General features: G+C 47.1%; 1 protein-coding gene across 4 annotated transcripts in view; it reads right to left on the bottom strand.

Moving 5' to 3' along the window:
* Positions 1–11,328: 11,328 nt before the first annotated feature.
* The window catches only part of OLFML2B (olfactomedin like 2B), a 41,502-nt gene continuing 29,117 nt past the window's right edge, over positions 11,329–23,713 (bottom strand). For all 4 annotated transcript variants that reach the window (XM_027099220.1, XM_027099218.1, XM_027099219.1 and 1 more), the window contains exons 7-8: positions 12,945–13,121; positions 11,329–12,401 (exon numbers count right to left, since the gene is read on the bottom strand). In XM_027099220.1, coding sequence (XP_026955021.1) covers positions 11,800–12,401; positions 12,945–13,121 — 779 coding nt within the window. In that variant the 3' untranslated portion in view covers positions 11,329–11,799. The remainder of the gene's footprint in view (positions 12,402–12,944; positions 13,122–23,713) is intronic.

Raw genomic sequence — 23,713 nt, forward strand, 5'->3', positions numbered from 1 at the left:
TCTGTCATACAGAGTGAAGTAAGTTAGAAAGAGAAAGACAAATACCGTATGCTAACACATATATATGGAATTTAAGGGGAAAAAATGTCATGAAGAACCTAGGGGTAAGACAGGAATAAAGACACAGACCTACTAGAGAATGCACTTGAGGATATGGGGAGGGGGAAGGGTAAGCTGTGACAAAGTGAGAGAGAGTGACATGGACATATATATACTACCAAACATAAGGTAGATAGCTAGTGGGAAACAGCCTCATAGCACAGGGAGATCAGCTTGGTGCTTTGTGACCGCCTGGAGGGGTGGGATAGGGAGGGTCGGAGGGAGGGAGACGCAAGAGGGAAGAGATATGGGAACATATGTATATGTATAACTGATCCACTTTGTTATAAAGCAGAAACTAACACACCATTGTAAAGCAATTTTACTCCAATAAAGATGTTTAAAAAAAAAAAAAAAGAGCTTATACCTATCCTTCTCAAACTATTACAAAAAATTGAAAGTTTGGAAGACTCCCATATTTATTCAGAGGCCACCATTACCCTGGTGGCCAGGGTAAAAACCAGACAAAGACACTACAAAAAAGAAAATTAGAGGCCAATATATTTGATGAATAAAAATCCAAAAATCCTCAACAAAATACTAGCAAACCAAATGCAAAAATACATGAAAATGATCATACACCATGATCAAATTGGATTTATTTCAGGGTCACAAGGTTGGTTCAACATTCATAAATCAACCAATGTGATACACCAAATTAACAAAGGGAAAGACAAAAATCACATGATCATCTCAATAGACACAGAAAAAGCATTTGACAAAATTCACATCTATAATAAAGACTTTTATCAAAATGGGTTTAGAGGAGGCCTATCTCAATGTAATAAACGCCATTTACCACAAACCCACAGCAGCATAATACTCAACAGTTAAAAGCTGAAAGCCTTCCTGCTAAATTCAGGAACAAGACAAGGGTGCTCACTCTTGCTGCTTTAACACGGTATTGGAAATCCTAGCCACAGCAATCAGAAAAGAAAAAGAAAAAAGAGTATTCATATTGGAAGAGAAGAAGTAAAACTGTCACTATTTGCAGATGACATGATACTTTATATAGAGAACCCTAAAGTCTCCACCCCAAAACTATTAGAATAAATGAATTCAGCAAGGTTACAGGATACAAGATTAATATACAGAAATCTGTTGCATATCTATACACTAATAATGAAATACCAGAAAGAGAAAGTAAAAAAAAAATAATTTCATTCAAAATCTCATTAAAAAATACAATACCTATGGGACTTCCCTGGTGGCACAGTGGTAAAGAATCCGCCTGCCAATGCAGAGGACATGGGTTTGATACCTGGTCTGGGAAGATCACACATGCTGTGGAGCAACTAAGCCTGTGGGCCACAACTACTAAGCCTGCGCTCTAGAGCCCACGAGCCACAACTACTGAGCCCACCTGCTGCAACTACTGCAGCCCACATGCCTAGAGCCTGTGTTCTGCAACAAGAGAAGCCACCTCAATGAGAAGAATGCAACGAAGAATAGCCCCTGCTCACTGCAACTAGAGAAAACATGCACATAAAAAAAAAAATGAAAAATAAAAAAAAAAAAAAAAAAAAAACACAACAAAAAACAATACCTAGGAATAAATTTAACCAAGGAAGTGGAAGTGCTATACTCTGAAAACTATAAAACATTGATGAAGGAAATTGAAAATGATTCAAAGAAATGGAAAGGTATCTCATGCTCTTTTTATTGGAAGAATTAATATTATTAATATGACCATAATACCCAAGTCAATCTGCAGATTTAATGCAATCTCTATCAAAATACACAGGACATTTATCACAGAACTAGAGAAAATAATACTAAAATTTATATGGGCCCACATAAGACCCAGTATGCCAAAGCAATCCTAAGGAAAAAGAACAAAGCTGGAGACATAATGCTCCCATACTTCAGACTATACTACAAAGCTACAGTAATCAAGACTGTGTGGTATTGGCACAAAAACAGACACATAGATCAGTGGAACAGAATAGAGAGCCCAGAAATAAACCCACATGCCTTTGGTCAATTAATCTATTACAAAGGAGGCAAGGATATACAGTGGAGAAAAGACTGTCTCTTCAACAAGTGGTGCTGGGAAAACTGGACAGCTATATGTAAAGCAATGCAATTAGAACATTCTTTCACACCATATACAAAAATAAACTCTAGAAGGTTTAAAGACCTAAATGTAAGACTTGAAACCATAAAACTCCTAGAAGAGAACATAAGTGAAATACTCCTTGACATAAATTATAGCAATATTTTCTTGGATCAGTCTTCTAAGGCAAAAGAAATAAAAGCAAAAATAAACAAATGGTGCCTAATTAAACTTAAAAGCTTTTGCACCGCAAAGGAAACCACTGACAAAATAAAAGACAACCTACAAAATGGGAGAAAATATTTGCAAATGATGTGACTGACAAAGGGTTAATATCTAAAATATACAAACAGCTCATACAACACAATATCAAGAAAACAATTCTATCAAAAAATGGGCAGAGCGGGCTTCCCTGGTGGCGCAGTGGTTGAGAGTCCGCCTGCCGATGCAGGGGACACGGGTTCATGACCTGGTCTGGGAGGATCCCACATGCCGCGGAGCAGCTGGGCCCGTGAGCCATGGCCACTGGGCCTGCACATCTGGAGCCTGTGCTCCGCAACGGGAGAGGCCACAACAGTGAGAGGCCCGCGTACCGCAAAAAAAAAAAAAAAAAAAAAAAGTGTGCAGAAGATTGAATAGACACTTTTCCAAGGAAAACATACGGATGGCTAAGAGGCACATGAAAAGATGCTCAGCATCGTTAATTATTAGAGAAATGAAAATCAAAACAACAATGAGATATCACCTCACACTTGTCAGAATGATTACCATCAAAAAGTCTTCAAATAACCAGTGTTGGAGAGGATATGGAGAAAAGGGAACACTTGTACACTGTTGGTGGTAATGTAAATTGGTGTAGCCACTATGGAAAACAGTATGGAGGTTCCTTCAAAAATTAAAAATAGAAGTACCATATATATGATCCAGCAGTTCCACTGCTGTGTATATATCTGGAAAAAATGAAAACACTAATTTGAAAGTTTACCTTCACCCCGAAGTTCATAGCAACACTATTTATAATAGTCAATACATGAAAACATGGAAGCAACCCTAAGTGCCCATCAGCAGACAACTGGATTAAGAAGATATGGTATGTATGTATGCATGTATGTATCTATGTGTATATGAGCACGCACGTACGTATACACACACACACACACACACTGGAATATTACTTAGCCGTAAAAAGAATGAAATATTGTCATTTGCGGCAATGTTGATTGACCTAGAGAATATCATGCTTAGTGAAATAGGTCAGAGAAAGACAAATACTACATGATACCAATTATATGTGGATCAAAAAAGTAATACAAATGAATGTATGTGCAAAACAGAAACAGACTCACAGACACAGAAAACAAACTCATGGTTACCAAGGGGAAGAGAGAAGGGGAACAAATTAGGGTATGGGATTAACAAACTACTATGTATAAAATAGATAAGCAATAGGATATACTGTCTAGCACAGGGAATTTTATCCATTATCTTGTAACAATCTATAATGGAATATAATCTGCAAAAATACTGAATCACTATGCTGTACACCTGCAATTAACACATTGTAAATCAACTATACTTCAGTTAAAAATAAAAAAGCAAATATTATATCGTTTCCTTCTCTGAAAAGCCAAGCCTTTTACTGTTGTCCATCTGTGATTTCACAAGAGTGGGGCGGAGGGGAGACTGAGAAAGTCGGCAGTTAGTGGAGGAGGTGGGGAGGATGTTTCTGAGGCCGTGGGTGTGCACGGGGAGCCAGGGGAAGCTCTGTGATCAGGAGGGCTGAGGTCCTCACCAACCTACTCGGGATTAAGCCTTCAGAGACCCACCTGTGCTCAGTAAAGACCCAGATCACCATATTTCCTGTTAATTGTATAACTGGTTGAGAAACTGGGCACAATTCTGTGTCTCCTGGTTAAAAGTAAGGAAAGCAACCCATTGTCCTCAATGAGGCCTTGACAATCTGGGATGAGCTGGACATGTCCTGAGCTCAGGGACGACCACTGGGTGAAGACTGGTGGCCGCAGCAGGGATCCTCTCCAAGGGTGTCCAGAAGTCTGCCCTCCTCGAGTCTTAACTTCCCTGAGCTTCAGCACAACCATATTCAGACCACCCTGTCTGCTGAGTCTTGTACTAAGAGTCTGCAGGCAGGACATCCTTGAGAAAAATAACTCCCTGAATATATACCACAGGGAAACCTGTGAATCTGATCAGGTTCCTGTTTGTGAAGTCACTGATTTGACCTTGGATTTTGTGCAGTAAAAATGAATGCCTCATTCATTTACTTACTCATTTGGCAGATCTTTGATGAACAGGCATTATGAGCCAGACTCAGTGCTAAGTGGAGAGTCCCAGACGAATAGGGAACAGCGTCTGCCCTCCAGCCGAGGGACGCCTCATTGAGCGGACAAGACCTGCTGACAGATGAATGCAATAAAAGACAAATGTAGTTGATGCCATGCACGGTATTCAGGGCTACGGTTGCTCTGCCTGGGGAGTTGGACAAGACTTCCCTTACACTGGACACTGAAGAGAGTCTAAGTGACAAGAAGAGAAGGAGGGTGGTGGCTGGGAAGGCATTCGAGGAGAAGGGAACCTGGGAAGTATTATAGGAATTGAAAGTGAGAGCTTTCAGCCGAAGCCCCAGGAGACACTAGATCTCTCATTGCAAAGGAGGGGCAAGACTGCATGACGTATTCACCAAGCAGGTGTCTGGAAACTGGGTAGAGACTTTTAATCTCTTCACCCACATTAAGATTATTCTTTTTTAAAAATTGAGTTGGATATTTTTGTTTGTTTGTTTGTTTATTTTGTGGTACGCGGGCCTCTCACTGCTGTGGCCTCTCCCGCCGCGGAGCACAGGCTCCGGACACGCAGGCTCAGCGGCCATGGCTCACGGGCCCAGCCGCTCCGCGGCACGTGGGATCCTCCCGGACCGGGGCACGAACCCGTGTCCCCTGCATCGGCAGGCGGACTTTCAACCACTACGCCACCAGGGAAGCCCGAGTTGGATATTTTTAAAGAGAATGTTGGAAGAGGATTCCTTTGGAGAGAGCTTTCCAGAGGACCATCCCTCTCCCCGGGCTTCCCCTCAAGGCTAAGGGAAGAGAGTTTGAAATGGACCAGTTGGGACACTTAATCCATGTTCCTTGTATTTTGTGGGGTCACAGTGGACAAGTGACTGGTTCCCATCTGGGAGACCTAGAGAGGGAAGATGCGCTGCTTAACTACTTTTCAGTAGAGCAAAGATTACCTAGTTGGAGGCCAACCTGCACTCCCAGCCTTGGTCAGAATAAATAATGTGTGAAAATTTTCCATGGACCAGATGTTGTCATATGTGGGGTCATCTTCAGTTCGATCCAAGTGGCCGTTTTAGAGGGACAGAGATTTTATCAGCATGCTGTTGGAGGTATCACTAGAATCCCAGGGGCTGGGGAAGGGGTGGACGACTAGCCAGAATACAGATGCTTTAGTCCTTGTGAAAATAATAAAGCATCCCTATCAAAAGAGGAAGATGCTCTTCAAAGGACCCACAAAGGTGCCCGAGTGTTTTAAATGCCTCCCAACAGAGCTGGACCACCATGACTTTATCGGTCAAAGCATAATTTTCCTGTCCCGTTTGTTCCCCTCTCTCCCTCCTATTCAACTCTGGACCAAAGTTAGCCACCTGGGAGAGTCGATGACCCCCCCACCATCAGCAGGATTCCTGCCTCCAACAGGCCGAAGCAGGGATGTGGCTGAAGTCAAGTCCAAAATTTTGATTAGTAAAATTGACTGGACGTTTTAATTCCTCAGCTGAATCTGTGTTGATTTATTTAAGGTGGCCGTAGGACTTTTTGTTATCTGAGAGTTCCCAGAAACGTCAAAGGGCCTGCCCAGGTTTTCATATGAGAGCAGGAAAAGACAAGGCTCACCAATAAAAATGTACAGGGATATTGGTAGGAAAAATAAAGGTGCCTGGAGACACTCTTTTTCAATTTGACAGTTACAGGGACATGATCAAAGCAAGATTCATCTGTCAGCGATGGGCTTGACAGATCTGTGGGAGAGGACCCAGGAGGCAGTAGAACTGGTATGGGGTGTTTGCAGTACGCCATCCTGGGGTGGTGAGGCTGAAGAGGGGCCGTGGAAGAAGTAGGGAAAATATGGAAAACACTGAGCACCAAGTTCATAGCATCACCATGCAGTCTTCTTGCCAAAAAAGTAGAACCTGGATCTAATCAAGCCTTCAGACCTAACTGCCAGTTTAAAGGAAAAACAAGGGAGAGAGGAATAAATTAAATGATAGCTGAAGGAAGCAATCAGATAGAAATTGATATTCTGCAGAAAACCCAACGTGATTTTTTCAGCAAATCAAAGCATGAAAGAAAGGGGGCGGAACAGGAAGAAACTATTCTAGACTAAAAGATCTAACTGGAATTTAGTTAGGAGTAACCAATATTGTTTTCCTAGTTTTGACAAATAAAGGAAACTGGGTGAAGAGTATTTGGGAACTCTGTATAACTTTGCAACTTTTCTGTAAATCTTAAATTATTCCAACATTTAAAATTTATGAGGGGGGCTTCCCTGGTGGCGCAGTGGCTGAGAATCTGCCTGCCAATGCAGGGGACACGGGTACGAGCCCTGGTCTGGGAAGATCCCACATGCCGTGCAGCAACTAAGCCCACGAACCACAACTACTGAGCCTGCCCATCTGGAGCCTGTGCTCTGCAACAAGAGAGGCCGCGATAGTGAGAGGCCCGCGCATTGCGATGAAGAGTGGCCCCCACTTGCCACAACCAGAGAAAGCCCTCGCACAGAAATGAAGACCCAACACAGCCCAAAATAAATAAATAAATTTAAAAATAAATAAATAAATAAAATTTATGAGGGACAGAAAAGAGAATTAAGATGCAAAACCATAAATTCAATGTGTAGACCTTGACTGATCTGATTCAAAGGTCCAAATGTACAAGACACTTTTGAGACAACTGGGGAAATTGAATGAGTTGGGTGTTATCGATTTTAAGGGCTCATTGTTAATCTTGTTACATTGAGGTTATGTAGAAAAATGTCCTTCTTTAGCAATATGCCTACTGAAGTAAGTTTGGTTAAAATGTCATGATGTCTTTAAAATGCTTCAGCAAAAATTTTTAAAAAGCTGAAGCAAATACAATGAAGTACTGATCATTATTATATTATTGGTGTTGGGGTTATGGGGGCTTATTATACTTTCCTCTGTATTTTTCTGATTGATTGAAAGTTGTCACAATAAAAACTATTGTGTGCCTATTTTTTGCCTTGTGCTTTAGATGTTATTTCATTAAGTCCCCAAAGAGCCATATATGACAGATCCCTTACTGAGGGCTCAGAGAAGTTCAGTAGTTTTTCCAAGATCACACAGCCAGAACAGGGAAGAGCCAAGATTTGTCCACAAGTACCCACTGCCTCCCATAGTGCCTCGGGTGGAAGGACAGTATCTTGTGGGGTCAGGGGGGGTTAAGAAAGGAGCCTAAAGCTTATACCCCAGAGACCAGGACCCTATCAGGGAAGTCGAGAGGAGGCGCTTGCTTGAGAAATTTAAATAAGGACTTTGGCTAATATTCTTCACGTACTTTTACCTGCATTGCCTTGCTTGAATCTTCCGTGCGCCCACCCTCCCTGTAGGCAGTGTGTGCTCCTTTTCTGAGGTCACACGAAGGCCAAGATGGAGGAGTCAGGACCCAGACCCAGTTTCCTCCAGCAGACATCCCTCTTCACTGGGTGGTAGCAAGTGAGAAAAAGGCCTGCACGCCATCACCCAATTGTGTTCAGGTGAGTTAGCTTATCGAGCGGCTGCAGAATAAACTTGCTCACTGCGCAGGGTGCTGGGTTGGTGGTAGGTGCTTTGGCCAGCCTCACCTTGTGCCTGGAGGGACTCCGGGCTGATAAGGCTGAGTGGGACCGCTGTAGGGCTTTTGCTTGGTCCTGTCCCCTGCTGTCAGCCTCCAGAGGTCTGCATGCTGAGCCCTGGCTATATTCTGCTTCTGTCTAAATGTCCCTATATCACACAGGCTTTCTCTCACCTGCCTACACAAAAAGCCACGCCCTCCCTTCCACCTGTGTTTCTCTATATCCTTTCCCTGCTTTACTTTATTGCCACCTGTCATATCACATATAAATCTATTTCTTTTCTCTCTTCCACTCCAGAATATAAGCTCTCTGAGGTCAGGGACTTTGTCGTGGTCACTCAGGATCCCCAGTGGGGGACTCCATGAATATTTGTTGAATGAATACATGTATACATGAATAAATGAAGGTAAAAAGAATGTAGGATAAATTGTTAGTCTTATTTCTCTCCACTTTCGAAAATGATACTGTTGGGAAACACTTTAATAGGAAAACAAAAGGAAATCTATTTTCCCATCAGTATCAAGGGATGAAAATGCCTCAGGTTCGGTGCGAGGTTACAAAGCTCGGAGAAGCCTCAGCAAATCTGAGAGCTGGAAAATCCCCCTTCATTTCACAGGTGAGGAGAAGGCCAGGGAGGGTGGGTACATACCTGACTGTTGCTCGGTCTCTTCAACTTTGTGAGAAACTCGTTCTCTAATTCTTCATGTTTCCAAAGTTCAAACCCACGATGAGAAAGCTGCTTGGAGAAGTCCTGGATGTGCTTGGGGAAACTGTTTCCAACCACCCGGCTTCAGGCCCGAGGTCACCCCTTCCACTGCTTCCTCCTTCCAGCGGGTGGGAGGTACCTGGGGAGAGGATCCTCACCTGGCCCGAGTGGGCGGTTCGGCCGTAGGGCAATTAGATCGCCCAGAGAGGCTGCAGCTGGCATCCCCAGAGGCTGTTCATCATGGCCCCCTGGCTCCCCCAGCAGGGGGAGTTTCCTGACTACCTACAGAGGGAGCCAGGAGGAGGCTCTGAGGGGCTAGGGCAGGAAAACTGACTCTTGGGTAAGCGGCTACGTGAGCTTCCACGTTGGAGCCTCATCGCAGAGTCACCGAGGGGTGGAGGGCAGCCCTCCTTACCTGCTGACCACCTGTCCTGGGATCCACGGATCCAGGCCGTGGATGGTTAGGACAGTCACTCCTTTGGCTTAGGCAATACGGCCGCCTGACCCTTGCTCTGCCCCTCCTGCCTGAGGCTCCTCAGCCTGGGTTCTGGCTTTTCAGGGCACGCGGCTCATGGCCTGGGATCCTACTCCCACACTTTTGAGGCAGGCCTCCCAGAACTAATTCTGCATGACAGCTGGGGCCCTGACCAAGCCCTGACCACTGCCTACTGACCCTGATGGCTTGTTCCTAAGGTCCATTATCGAAGGCCACTCGCCCCGGAAACGTGAAGTCTGAGAACTTCCTTTCTTGACGTGGCAGGGCAGCCCAACTTTTAGGAGGTTCATGCAGAAACCTGAGGAGTAGGCAGGTTGGGAGGCCTTGGTGTCATACGGACAGCAGCAAAGAGAGTAAGCTGTGGGTCATGCACAAGTGGGAGAGAGGCACACATCCGGCCCTGGCCTCTGGGCCACCCAGCAGTGAGGTCCCTGGCAGGGTGAGCGTGCCCTGGGTGACAAGCCCTGGTCTGGGAATCTGGCAACTGTAAAGATATCACTTTACATAGATGGATGGGTGGGTTGGTGGATGAATGACTGGGTAGATGATAGATGGACGGATAGACAGATAAACATTTCCGTAAGATGTGAGTTCCTCACCAGCAGCTCTCCTGCTGGCTTACCCCATTCCCTCGGAGAAGCCCTACCTTGGGCTCAGGCTGACTTTGCTGTGGTCTCCAACTGGGGCCTGACGGAAGGGCCAGGATCTAGGGAGGAAATGCTTTCTCTCTCCCCTGGTCGGGTAAGGCCTCTGGACATGGGCAGCTTTACCACCAACATCATCCACCAAAGACTTTTTTTTAAAAAAATTTAATTTAATTTTATTTATTTATTTTTTTTGCGGTACGCGGGCCTCTCACTGCTGCGGCCTCTCCCGTTGCGGAGCACAGGCTCCGGACGCGCAGGCTCAGCAGCCATGGCTCACGGGCCCAGCCGCTCCGCAGCATGTGGGATCTTCCCGGACCGGGGCACGAACCCGCATCCCCTGCATCGGCAGGCGGACCCCCAACCACTGCGCCACCAGGGAAGCCCCACCAAAGCCTTTTTGAACCCTGGACATACCACCTCCCTGCCTCTAAACCCTGCTGCTTCCTCCAAGCCTGACAGTCACTTGCACTTGCTCAGGAGAATTTGACCCAAACAGCCCCAAGACAAAGTGAAGTCATTGGATATTTGTTATTTGAAATAGTCTAAGTGGAGGAAGCTGCTAGCAGGGTGGGCGTGGAAGCCACGCACCGTGTAAGCAGCATAGGGATTGACTGGGGAGCGTGGAGGGGCAGCGTGTCTGTGCAAAAGGACTCACCAGGCAGCAGCTGCTCCCTATACGGGGCTGGGAGCGGAGAGGGTGGGGACAGTGTGGTGACATGATGTGCTTGTCTTCTCATGTCATTCTTGGGTTCTGCCCTCCATCCCTAAACTCAGGAGACGCCCATTAAGGTTTTTTCCACTTTTCTGTCTCCTGTTTTGTGTAATGTGGAGGAAAGGGCAAGTTGTGGGCAACAGGCACTGCACAGGGCTGGGCCGTGCATGGGGAGGGACAGCGGGTCTTCCCATCCTGCAAACACTTCCCTCAGGGGCCTCGTTTCAGAACCAGGCCCTTCTGGAGGGGAAGCTGGGAAGGAAGGCTGGCTGAAGGTGAACAATCAGGATGAGGCAGAGGAGAGGATTATGGGGAAGGGAACGATTGATGGATGGATTGTAAGCTTCTTAAGAAGTATAGGGTCAAGGTCACACTCAGCTTTGTATTTTCAACAGGGCCAACCACCAGGCCACACAGAGGAGGACTAAGGAATGAACAGGTTCCCATATCTTGGTTAATGACTAGAAAAAAGCAGAACAGTGCAACGAAGCTGGTGTGACAGTGGAAGAGACGGGAAGGGATCAATGCCCCCAAATTAAAGCGAGTGTAGGGGTCAGCTCATTCCAAATCTCTAACACCCCCTTTCCTGCCGCCACAAGGAAGCCCCTCATTAGGAGGGGAGAGGAGCTGCCTGGGGCAGCTCAGCATGAGGTTATTTCTGTGGAACACAGATCTCATCTCCTTCTGGGGGAGGGATCTAATCCTGCCAGTCATATCAGGGCTAAACAAAAACGCACTGGGGGATGATTTTAAATTTCTCCTTTATTAAAAAAAAAGCATTTATTTATGGGTTTTTAGAAAAACTTCTCTAACACATAAAACAGTTTTTCCATCCCCTTAGCACTTCTTTCTTGCCTCCTTCACTCCTGCTTCTGGTGCCAGCTGCCTGCAAGACCCAGATGAAGAAACCTTCTCAGATCGAGATGGGGAGCTGGAGGGGGTTGGGGGTTTGAAGGAAGGTGGTTACTGGTCAAAAGGAGAAGTTCATTCGCACAAAAATATAAACCATGGAGGATGAGACCAGCACATACACGTATGGATCGATCTACAATCCGTATAAAAAAAATAGACCCAAATTGTCATTTTACATTGGCAATATTATACAAAATAATATATATTTTTAAAACAACACACACCCACATACACACACACACACACACACACACACAAGGTGCCAGTAGCCCCTCTGCACTTCTGCTTCTGGGGACAGGAGTGTCAGTAGGCAAAGATGACGTGGTAGGTGACCTGGTGGCCATTGTCCCAGGCGTAGAGCAGGCGGTCCTTGGGGTTGTAGTCTATCTGGGTGGTGTAGGAATACTCATTCTCGAACAGCAGCCTGGGGATGATCTGCGTGTTGGTGTGGGTGTCAAAGGCGTAGGAGATGTTGGCATTGCGCTGGTTGTAGCTGTCCACGGCGTACAGCACCCCACAGATGACGAAGCAGTTGCCGTAGAAGTTCCGCCGGAGCCCCGTGCGCCACGTGGTCTCCTTGTGTGTGCTCAGGTCCACGGCGTTGAGCTTGCTCAGGACGATGACCTCCTGGCTGAAGCCCTCGTCGTCCAGGGCCGGGTAGATGAGCCACAGGCCATTCTCATCCACAGCAAAGTCCACGTCCGAGTGGCCCTGCCACCTCCAGGGCGTGGCCTCCTCATAGGCCACGTCATGGAGCATGGCCCAGGCGGCCACATAGCGCTGCTTCAGGTCATACTTGATGATGTTGCGGGTGAAGGCCCGGTTGTAGTAGAAGGCACCATTGTACACCACGTGGCCCGTGCCGATCCAGCTGTAGGGGAGCTTGTAGGAATTGCTCCAGCGACCTGTGGGCAGTGAGAAGGTAGAAGGCTTGAGGGCAACGGTGCAGAGACAACCTGTCAGGCAGGGAGGGGGCAGCCCAGAGAGATGGGACATGCCATTGGCTTGAGGTCTGGAGCCCACAGTTTGTGTGTTGGTTCTGCCACTTTCTAGTTCTGTAGAGCATCCTCATCTGTCATTTAGAAATAACGATTTCCACTCCCCTCGCTGAGCTGTTTCAAGGATCCAGAGGGCTAATGTACGTGAGCGTGGTTTGTAAACTGTCAAGGGCCACGGGAAAGGGAGGATGTATCACTACTGTTTTCTGGACCAGACTCCGGGTTGTCCCATGTCCCAGGGAAGGAGGGGCAGGGCTGAGAGATGAGAGAGCAGAGAATGTGAGGGAGGGTGGAAGAGGGACATCCTTCTACCAGAGAAGGTCCTTTTACCATCAGAAGAAGGCGTTGCCCTTCTTGTCCACTGTCTCCACCCTAAGAGAGCTGGCCATGATTAAAACAGAGGACAGTGGGGAAGGAGGAGCCCCCCTAAGGTGGACCCACAACACGTACCTTGTTTGAAGTTCTCCAGGTTCCGGAACTCTACCAGGGTGTTGCCATAGTAATAATTGGTTACGTAAATCCGCTCATCTTTGGCCAGGGGGTCCTTCATCCAGGCCCCTTCATTCCGCCCGTATGTGTTCTGCGTGGTTGGCCCCGTGATGGTGGAGAGGGTGTCCTTGCACCTTCCTGATGGAGGAGAGGTGGATGGAGAGGTTGGGATGACTGAAGAACGCCCCGCCCCTAAAACCCTTGCCGGCTCTGCCCCCTGGAGTCTGAACCCCTCGGCAGGCTTCTACGGCCCTGTATAGCCAACCTGACGCCAGACATTTTCTCAGCATCATCCCCTGCTATTCCTCTCATCTATCCTATATTCTACTCCTATGAAGCCATCTACTGTCACCATCCTGGGCCACTTTCATGCCACCATGCTTTGCTCTGGCTGTCCTCTTACTACAAACTCATCCCTCAAGGAGCTAAGCTCCAATGCCCTTTTCTGACACCACGTCCTCCTCTGAAAAACCATTCTAGCCTTTTACTGGATTCCATCCTGCTCCCATAGTACTGTGAATGTACCTCTCTTACAGGACGTGTCATCTTATATCTCAACAGTGTTTGTGCATCTCTCTCCTGATTCAAAGCCACCCCCATCCAGAGCATAAGCCCCACGGAGCAGGGTCTGTGGCTTTCCTCTTTGTGTCCTCAGTCCTCAGAATACACAGTGTCTGGCAGGCCACAGGCACTGAGCAGATGTTCTGAAACTGGGATGAATACACGGCAGCATGAGAAGTGTGACCAGAGGAGAGGACTTTACGGGTATGACCAGGAACGTGGAGCTCCACCAGCCACTGAGCTACCCCAAGGGGCTTGGCCCAGGCCACCAGCAGAGACCAGCCCTGACTGCGCAGTGCACGTCACGTCCCTGAGGCCCACCTGCTGGGTCCTAGAGAGCTGTCCTCAAGCCTCTGCCTCTGTGGGTAGGATGCCAGGGCCCCCTTCTGGGAAACTGGAGGGGCCGGGGACCAAGTTCCCACATAAGGAGTTTACTCTGGCTGTAGGAGACTCCTTCAAAGGTCAAGTCTGCTTTAAGGGGACAGGAACTCTGCAATGCCATCCGAGTGACTCTTTGGAGAGACCTGGTGCCCATGAGAGGCCCTAAAGGACCACTAGAACCATGCTGGGTTCTAAATCAAGTTGAAAGCCTGCCTGCATGCTTACCATGCAGTATTATTATTGAACATGGCCCTGAATGATCCTGAAATAACATGTGACTACAGAGAGCACGTGCTCTTTTTGTCTCTGCAATAGTGGGTTATGAAGCAGATGAGAAGAGGACAATGGAGGGGGCAGTGGGAGAAGCAGATTAATCCAGGCTTTACAACTTCCTCCTACTCTTTCTGGCAGCTGGGACCTGCAGAATACCGCCCCCCCCCCCCGCCACTGCCATCAAGACTGGTGCACAGATGGGCGACGCTGATGAGAGTAACTTGTCCCTGACAGTCACGTGGAACCAAAGAGTAAGGGGCTACAATTCAGGTTCAGGGTTCTCTAAACTCCAGGCCACGCCCACTTCCAAATTGTTGCAGTCTGTTCTATCCGTTCTGCTCCCCCATAGCGGTCTGAGCTGGCAGGACAGGGCAGGCGCTGTGCCCTTGGCCCCGGGCCTGGGGCAGCCAGGCGTCTGAAAGTAGGATAAACATTGTTTCTCAGGCAGGGCCCACAGTTGGGTGCAATTGGCAGGGCTCAGGCATCTCCGTGTGGGGTTTATTAGGTCCTGGTCCGACAGAGAGGAGAGGGTTTTGGCCTCTGTAAGACAAACAACAGAGCCTACCAGCCAAAGCCTCATTCCCCCACATCTGAGTTCATCTGCTCGAGACAATAAAGTAGATGGCTCTGGCTGAGGCCAGGCAACAGAGGTCTGATGGAAAATATCTCATTCCCTGGCGCTGAGCAGGGCCCTGGCTTGCCAGTGGAGAAGCCGCGCTTCCTTAGAACTGAGGTGAGCCCTAGCGTGCCATCCGTAGGGAGGGGCATTTTTATGTGCCCCCTTCCCCTGGAAAAGCCCAGTGAGGACATCAACTCCCTGTCTGAGAGGCAGCCCCCCACCCATGCCCAGAGCCCCACAAAGGGCTGTGCGAGGCCAGGGGTTTCTGCCACGGCTATGCCACCTCCCTACCCAGATATGGAAACTGCAGATGAGCTCCTGGAAGCCAGGACTCGTCTAAGTTTCGATGTAACGCATTGCCCCAGGCAGCGCCCCCAGATCCCTGCAGGGTCCTGTCTCAGCACTAAGGCTCCGCAATGAGAGGGGCTTAACGTGAGGCTATAGAATGTGCCCCGGGTTTGCAGACAGAGGCCTGACGTTGGTCTTCGCCCGGCTACTGACTCCAAAGTCTGTTTCTGTGAAAAGGTCACAGAGCTTTAATTTCTTCCACAGTAAAACAAGTATAATATATGCCCTACCTACTTGACAACAGCGCTGGGAGAATGCACTCTGATGATGGTATGGTAGGCTGAATCATGGCTTCCGAAGGTAACCAGGTCCTAATCCCTGGAACCTGTGAAGGTGACCTTATATGGCAAAAGAGACTATATTGCGATAGGGGGACTATCTTGTATTATCCAGGTGGGTCCTAACTGCAATCACAAGTATCCTCATGACAGGGAGGCAGAGGGAGATTTGACTACAGAAGAGGAGGCAACCTGATGATGCAAGTGATGAGGCCACAAGCCAAGGAATGCTGGCAGCCACCTGAAGCTAGAAAAGACCAAGAAATGGACTATCTCTTGGAGCTTCAGGAAGGAACCAGCCTTCTGACACCTTGATTTTAGTCTTATAAGACTCACTTCAGCCTTCAGGCCTCCAGAACTATTAGAGAATAAATTTCTATTGTTTAAGCCATTAAGTTTGTGGTAATTGGTTACAGGAGGCATAGGAAACTAATACAGATGGAGTCAGCTTCTGGCATCTTTATTTCTGTAGGAAGAGGGGAGTCCCAGCTTACAGCTTCAAAGTCCTGATAACCGGGACCTCAGGCTGTATCTCCACATGCCCTCAGAGCAAATGCCGGCCGCCCACAGGGTGGTCCAGCACAGGCAGGAACAGTGGGACAGACAAGTGTGGTTTGAGAGCATTTGAAGACAGGTTCAAGGGAGATCAGTAAACCATGAGGCCCAGACCCAGGTCTGAGAATCTGGGGCCATTCAGATGCTCCCACCCTTGGCAGCAAACTGTCAGCCTTGGAGAGAAGATGCAGCCTGTCTACTCCTCTTCAAGGGTAATGAGAGAAGGGAGGGAGATAGTTCGAAGGCACTGAAGAGAAAAGAGAGTGCTGCCTGCAACTCATCTTAGAAGTGTTCCCCCGAAGCATGGTGACGGGGAACACCTCCTAAGCCATCTCTATGTATTAACTCATTTAGTCATCGATAGTCCTGGGAGATAGTTGGCCCTGCATCAAAGGTCCCCGGGGTCTGAAAAGTAGGGACTCTTCCTCTCGGCATATAAACCAGCTCAAATCTTGCCATCTAACACAAAGAAATCAGCAAATAAGAGGCTCCCATGCCCTCTGGGGCTCTCCAGTGTTCACGCAGCAGGCCTCTTCTGCAGGGTGCAGGGAAGCCCACACACTCCTCAACTCCTCCCCTGATGGCCGCCTTAAGTGCTTACACCCTGTCCGTCAGGGATGCTCTCTGGTCTTTTTATTCTAGTCAAGCCTGTCTTTTGTCTGAAACCCCCGCCCACCTCCCCCCACCTCCCTTGCTCACTGGGCTTTTCACACCCCACTCTCCTGGTCCCCGCTCACCCCCTGGTCATACTGCCTCTGGCTGGTTCTCTTTTCTGCCCACCTTTCAGATGTTATCCCTTAGAGCCCCACTTTTAGCCCCTTATCTTCTTGTTCTTCCTGTGTTCCCTGGGCCCACTCAGCTCTTATACAGCCTGGTATTTGTTTCTGAGCACCAGACATCCAACCCCTACTAGACATTTCTCTCCTGTGTGTCCTCCTGATTCCTCAGACTTAATGGATTAAAAATGGAATTCATCTGGGGGCTTCCCTGGTGGCGCAGTGGTTGAGAGTCCGCCTGCCGATGCAGGGGACACGGGTTCATGCCCCGGTCCGGGAAGATCCCACATGCCGCGGAGCGGCTGGGCCCGTGAGCCATGGCCGCTGAGCCTGCGTGTCCGGAGCCTGTGCTCCGCAACGGAAGAGGCCACAACAGTGAGAGGCCCATGTACCGCAAAAAAAAAAAAAAAAAAAAAAAAAAAAAAATGGAATTTATCTGCTTCAATTCACAGCCTGTTCCCCCTGTACTTCCTGTCCTGGAGAAAGGCATGGCACACCGTTAACCAAGCCAGGAGCCTTGTGGTCCTCCCTGATGTCCCCCTCTCTTCCACCGCACACCCATTGGTCGCTGTCTCCCACCTCTTCATCTCTCTGCCCTTTCCCTCCACCTCTGCAGCATTTGCTATGCCCAGTGAACACAGGTGGACCCACTGCACGTGGGAGTCCAGCGAGACTCAAAGTGAAGACAAGGCAGGTGTGTTGTCCCTATGGCTGAGTAAGTGGGACCCGACAGCCCCAGAGGCCACAATTTCCATTTGAAACAGAACTTGTTTTGAACGCAGAAAGAAGGCAGTCGCATTCTAAGAAGCATAAATAACCAAATAACCCTATCATATTCTTTCTTACTTGTGTTATTTCCTCATATTAGCCAACAACTCATGCTGAAAATGACATAGAAAAGGGAAAGATAGGGCAACTCATAGTTCCTTTTCTTTTTAGTCTTCCTTACTCAGTAAGGCAAAAGTAGGGAGTGTACAAAAGCTGGTAAAGTGTACTCATATTAAGAAGTGAAACAGAAACAGATGAGTTAAGTTTTGTGTAAGTGTTTCCACTGGTCTGCTAGGCACAAAATGCATACGAATGTAGGAGCCATGAAATACCAACAGTCATTTTGGTGGATTCCACATGAGTTAAATAATCTGACCTTTGCATTGAAAACTGGCAGTGCACAATATGATAAAATTCATGCTATTCAAGTTTTTTTTTTTTTCTTTTTTGTGGTACGTGGGCCTCTCACTGCTGCGGCCGTGCAGGCCCAGCGGCCACGGCCCACGGGCCCAGCAGCCCCGCGGCACATGGGATCCTCCCGGACCGGGGCACGAACCCGCGTCCCCCGCATCGGCAGGCGGACTCCCAACCACTGCGCCACCAGGGAAGCCCTCAAGTTTTTAGTATTCCTTTACTTACAATCGCATGAAATCCAAAGAAAAAAACCAAGTGAGAGAGAGAGAGGCCAGAGAAGAAAGGAAACAGCTTTATACTGACTACCTTCAATGGCACTTTTCTCCTGCTCTTTGAACGACGGGCTCTACGTTTTCATTTTGCCCTGGGCTCTACAAAATGCATATTGGCCCTGACCAAACTGGTTCACTCCTGGGGCTCTTGCGGCTCTGGTCCTTCTCACTGCACTGCTACCTTCCTTCCTGGCTGTTTTTTCCTCATTCCTCAAGACAGCTAGGTCAGCTTCTTTTTTCAGAAGAGCGTGTCTCTGACCCCAAAGCACCCTATGCATTCACTCACCACCCTGAGCTGAAATGGTGTTTATGTGTCTCATATACAAGCTTGTGGCAACTCCAGGTCAGGGATGCTGCCTCATCTGCCTTTGCACGACCAACACCTACAGAACCTGCGCATCATCAGGACCCAGTACTTTCCTTAAATTGACAAATCGGAATGTAGTCCCCCCACTTAGAACCTTCTGTACCGCTTTTAGATATAAGTCCCAACGTCCCACTCCCTTCATCAGCAGGCTCCTCTCCCTTACGTTGCCCTGTGTATGCCAGGGCGATGGGCGTTCTTTAATCCCCCTGACCTCCCACCCCCCATGCCCGCACAGGCTCACGTGGTCAGCTCTGCCCTGGGGACCACACTCGGAAATGGAGCTCCACCCTCAGAACCAAAGACAGTCTCCACTGGACTGCATGCCTTGCCACTTGCCAGCCCTGGCCACTTTAGTCACCCATATCCCCCTCACGGTGACCCCTCTGCAGATGTAACCAGAGCTCACCCCCTTTCACAGCCAGCACGGCGTGGGGCTGAGTGAATTAGGAGTGGAGGCTTCATCCTTGCAGAGAGACACAGACTTTATTCCTTATCCATTTACAAGGAACGTCTCCACTTTCTCGCCTTGTTTCTAGAGCCAGTGGCCTCTGTGTTCTGACTGAAGTTCCTCGTGGTTTCAGGGGGCTGGTGAGGTGCCCCAGCAAAGAGACTGAGAGCAGAGTGTGTCTGTGGAGTTGGGGGTTGGGAAAGCTGCCTGTCAGGTGACTCAGGGCAGCCAACTGGGACACTCCTTGGTCCCGAGGCTGGGTGCTGTGGAGGATCTGGCTAGCCCTGCCCCTGCCCGTGCCAGCACCAGGCTGCCTCAGACCAGGCGCGCTGACACGTGGCAGGTCGGCTGGCCGTCTCGTGCCCACAGCCAGTGGCTGGCCAGGCCTCGGGGATTGTTAAGGTGGTATACTTTGTGAAGGAGACAGTCTTTAGCCAATCATATGGCCTAGGTTCGACCACGAGGCAGGCTCTCTGGTAGTGCTGTCGTCCTGACTGTCCTCTTTGTCTGCTCCTTTCCACTCCCAACCCCCGCCCCAAAGCAGCCTCTTCTAAAACGTGCAATAGGAGTTGCAGTCCTTAAAGTATGGGACTCTGCAAAGCCTTGGCAACGTGGCATGTGTCCTCTTCCTCTGCGGTAGGCTGAGCAGACCTCTCCCAGACACTGAGGATGGTGACTGCTCCAGTCCCGTCCCTTCCCTTCCCGAGCCCCAGCTCCCGTCACTGATGGCATTTTTCCTCTCCTGTCCTAGAGCTACTATGCTTTGGCCAAAAGTTAATTCCAATTTTCTCGTTTTGGGAATTTCTGAGAGTTTGACAATTCCCCTGAGGAAAATGGTGGACCTTTTAGGGTATGACAAAACCAGGTTTAGAAACCATGGGATAGGATATTCCTTTTAAAAGCAGCCCCATTTAAAAGCACTCAGACAGCTCAAAGTCAAAATTGCCAGGCTCAGTAAACAGCAAGCAACCTTTCACAGGCAACAAATCAGTGGTCTGTGTTGGTTTCAGCCAAATGACTTTTATTTAAATGATGACTACCTGTAGTCCTGCTCGGCCAGGCACAGGCAGGCAGGAAGTCTGCAGAGAAGGTTCCAGAAAAGAACTCCCATCCACACTAACAGCAGCCTGAGAGAAGCACCTGACAGTGATACATGATTAAAAGTGATTCCTGAAAAAACTTGCCAAGACTCCACATTGCCTAAACAGCCACCCTTCTCTCTGTGCCACCCCCTCTTATCATCCCTTGGTATTTGAAGAAACCCTTATATCTGTGTCCACGTCCCTGTGTTTTTTTTTTCTGCATTAGACATAAAAGGAAAGAACTTCAGCTCTTTTGAAAAATCCTACAGGCCAGTCTTTAAGCAGAAGCTTACATCCTCTGTGTAAGACAGATGAATGGATAAAGAAGATGTGGTACATATAGACAATGGAATATTACTCAGCCACTAAAAAGAATGAAATAATGCCATCTGCAGCAACACGGATGAACCTGGAGATTATCATGCTAAGTGAAATAAGTCAGACAGAGAAAGACAAATATCATATGATATCGCTTATATGCGGAATCTAAAAAAAAAAGGATACAAATGAACTTATTTACAAAATAGAAACAGACTCACAGAGAATGAACGTATGGTTATCAGGGCGGAAGGTTGAGGGGAGGGATAAATTGGGAGTTTGGCATTGACGTGTACACACTGCTCTATTTAAAATAGATAACCATATATGACAAACGCACAGCCAACGTCATCCTCAATGGTGAAAAACTGAAAGCATTTCCACTAAGATCAGGAACAAGACAAGGTTTCCCACTCTCACCACTCTTATTCAACATAGTTTTGGAAGTTTTAGCCACAGCAATCAGAGAAGAAAAGGAAATAAAAGGAATCCAAATCGGAAAAGAAGAAGTAAAGCTGTCACTGTTTGCAGATGACATGATACTATACATAGAGAATCCTAAAGATGCTACCAGAAAACTATTAGAGCTAATCAATAAATTTGGTAAAGAGCAGGAGACAAAATTAATGCACAGAAATCTCTGGCATTCCTATACAGTAATGATGAAAAATCTGAAAGTGAAATCAAGAAAACACTCCCATTTACCATTGCAACATAAAGAATAAAATATCTAGGAATAAACCTACCTAAGGAGACAAAAGACCTGTATGCAGAAAATTATAAGACACTGATGAAAGAAATTAAAGATGATACAAATAGATGGAGAGATATACCATGTTCTTGGATTGGAAGAATCAACATTGTGAAAAGGACTCTACTACCCAAAGCAATCTACAGATTCAATGCAATCCCTATCAAACTACCACTGGCATTTTTCACAGAACTAAAACAAAAAACTTCACAATTTGTATGGAAACACAAAAGACCCCGAATAGCCAAAGCAATCTTGAGAAAGAAAAACCGAGCTGGAGGAATCAGCTTCCTGGACTTCAGACTATACTACAAAGCTACAGTAATCAAGGCAGTATGGTACTGGCACAAAAACAGACATATAGATCAATGCAACAGGATAGAAAGCCCAGAGATAAACCCACAAACATATGGGCACCTTATCTTTGATAAAGGAGGCAGAAATGTACAGTGGAGAAAGGACAGCCTCTTCAATAAGTGGTGCTGGGAAAACTTAACAGGTACATGTAAAAGTATGAGATTAGATCACTCCCTAACACCATACACAATAATAAGCTCAAAATGGATTAAAGACCTAAATGTAATGCCAGAAACTATCAAACTCTTAGAGGAAAACATAGGCAGAACACTCTATGACATAAATCACAGCAAGATCCTTTTTGACCCACCTCCTAGAGAAATGGAAATAAAAACAAAAATAAACAAGTGGGACCTAATGAAACTTCAAAGCTTTTGCACAGCAAAGGAAACCATAAACAAGACCGAAAGATAACCCTCAGAATGGGAGAAAATATTTGCAAATGAAGCAACTGACAAAGGATTAATCTCCAAAATTTGCAAGCAGGTCATGCAGCTCAATAACAAAAAACCAAACAACCCAATCCAAAAATGGGCAGAAGACCTAAATAGACATTTTTCCAAAGAAGATATACAGATTACCAACCAACACATGAAAGAATGCTCAACATCATTAATCATTAGAGAAATGCAAATCAAAACTACAATGAGGGCTTCCCTGGTGGCGCAGTGGTTGAGAGTCCGCCTGCTGATGCAGGGGACGTGGGTTCATGCCCCGGTCCGGGAAGATCCCAGATGCCACGGAGCGGCTGGGCCCATGAGCCATGGCCACTGAGCCTGCGCGTCCAGAGCCTGTGCTCCGCAACGGGAGAGGCCACAACAGTGAGAGGCCTGTGTACCACAAAAAAAAAAAAAAAACAAACAAAAAAAACTGCAATGAGATATCATCTCACACCAGTCAGAATGGACATCATCAAAAAATCTAGAAACAATAAATGCTGGAGAGGGTGTGGAGAAAAGGGAACACTCTTGCACTGCTGGTGGGAATGTGAATTGGTACAGCCACTATGGAGAACAGTATGGAGGTTCCTTAAAAAACTAAAAATAGAACTACCATATGACCCAGCAATCCCACTACTGAGCATATACCCTGAGAAAACCAGAATTCAAAAAGAGTCATGTACCAAAATGTTCATTGCAGCTCTATTTACAATAGCCCGGAGATGGAAACAACCTAAGTGTCCATCATCGGATGAATGGATACAGAAGATGTGGCACATATTATACAATGGATATTACTCAGCCATAAAAAGAAACGAAATGGGGTTATTTGTAGTGAGGTGGATGGACCTAGAGTCTGTCATACAGAGTGAAGTAAGTTAGAAAGAGAAAGCCAAATACCGTATGCTAACACATATATATGGAATCTAAGAAAACAAAAATGTCATGAAGAACCTAGGGGTAAGACAGGAATAAAGACACAGACCTACTAGAGACTGGACTTGAGGATATGGGGAGGGGGAAGGGTGAGCTGTGACAAAGTGAGAGAGTGGCATGGACATATATACACTACCAAACGTAAAATAGATAGCTAGTGGGAAGCAGCTGCATAGCACAGGGAGATCAGCTCGGTGCTTTGTGACCACCTAGAGGGGTGGGATAGGGAGGGTGGGAGGGAGGGAGACGCAAGCGGGAAGAGATATGGGAACATATGTATATGTATAACTGATCCACTTTGTTATAAAGCAGAAACTAACACACCATTGTAAAGCCGTTATACTCCAATAAAGATGTAAAAAATAAATAAATAAATAAAATAGATAACCAACAAGGACCTACAGTATAGCAGAGGGAACTCTGCTCAATATCCTGTAATAACCTAAATGGGAAAGAATCTGAAAAAGAATAGATACATGCATATGTATAACGAAATCATTTTGCTGTACAGCCGAAACTAACACAACATTGTTAATCAACTATAGTCCAATATAAAATAAAATTTAAAAACAAAAAGAACCCCAGCTCTTCTGAAAAATCTTACAGGCCAGTCTTTAAGCAGAAGCTTACATCCTCTGTGACAATGTTATTCTGGTTGAATAGAATATTGAACAACAAGAGAACATGTATCCCTGTCTCCCATTCCTACCACCAGGTAAATAGCGGCTAGGACACAGGGTTTCTCCCGTCTGGGCATCAGCATCTCAGTCAGGCTAAGGGAGCGGG

This window comes from Aethalodelphis obliquidens, unplaced genomic scaffold (genome assembly GCF_003676395.1).
Source record: "Aethalodelphis obliquidens isolate GAN/ISIS:26980383/991018 unplaced genomic scaffold, ASM367639v1 scaffold130, whole genome shotgun sequence".
Lineage (NCBI taxonomy): Eukaryota > Metazoa > Chordata > Mammalia > Artiodactyla > Delphinidae > Aethalodelphis > Aethalodelphis obliquidens.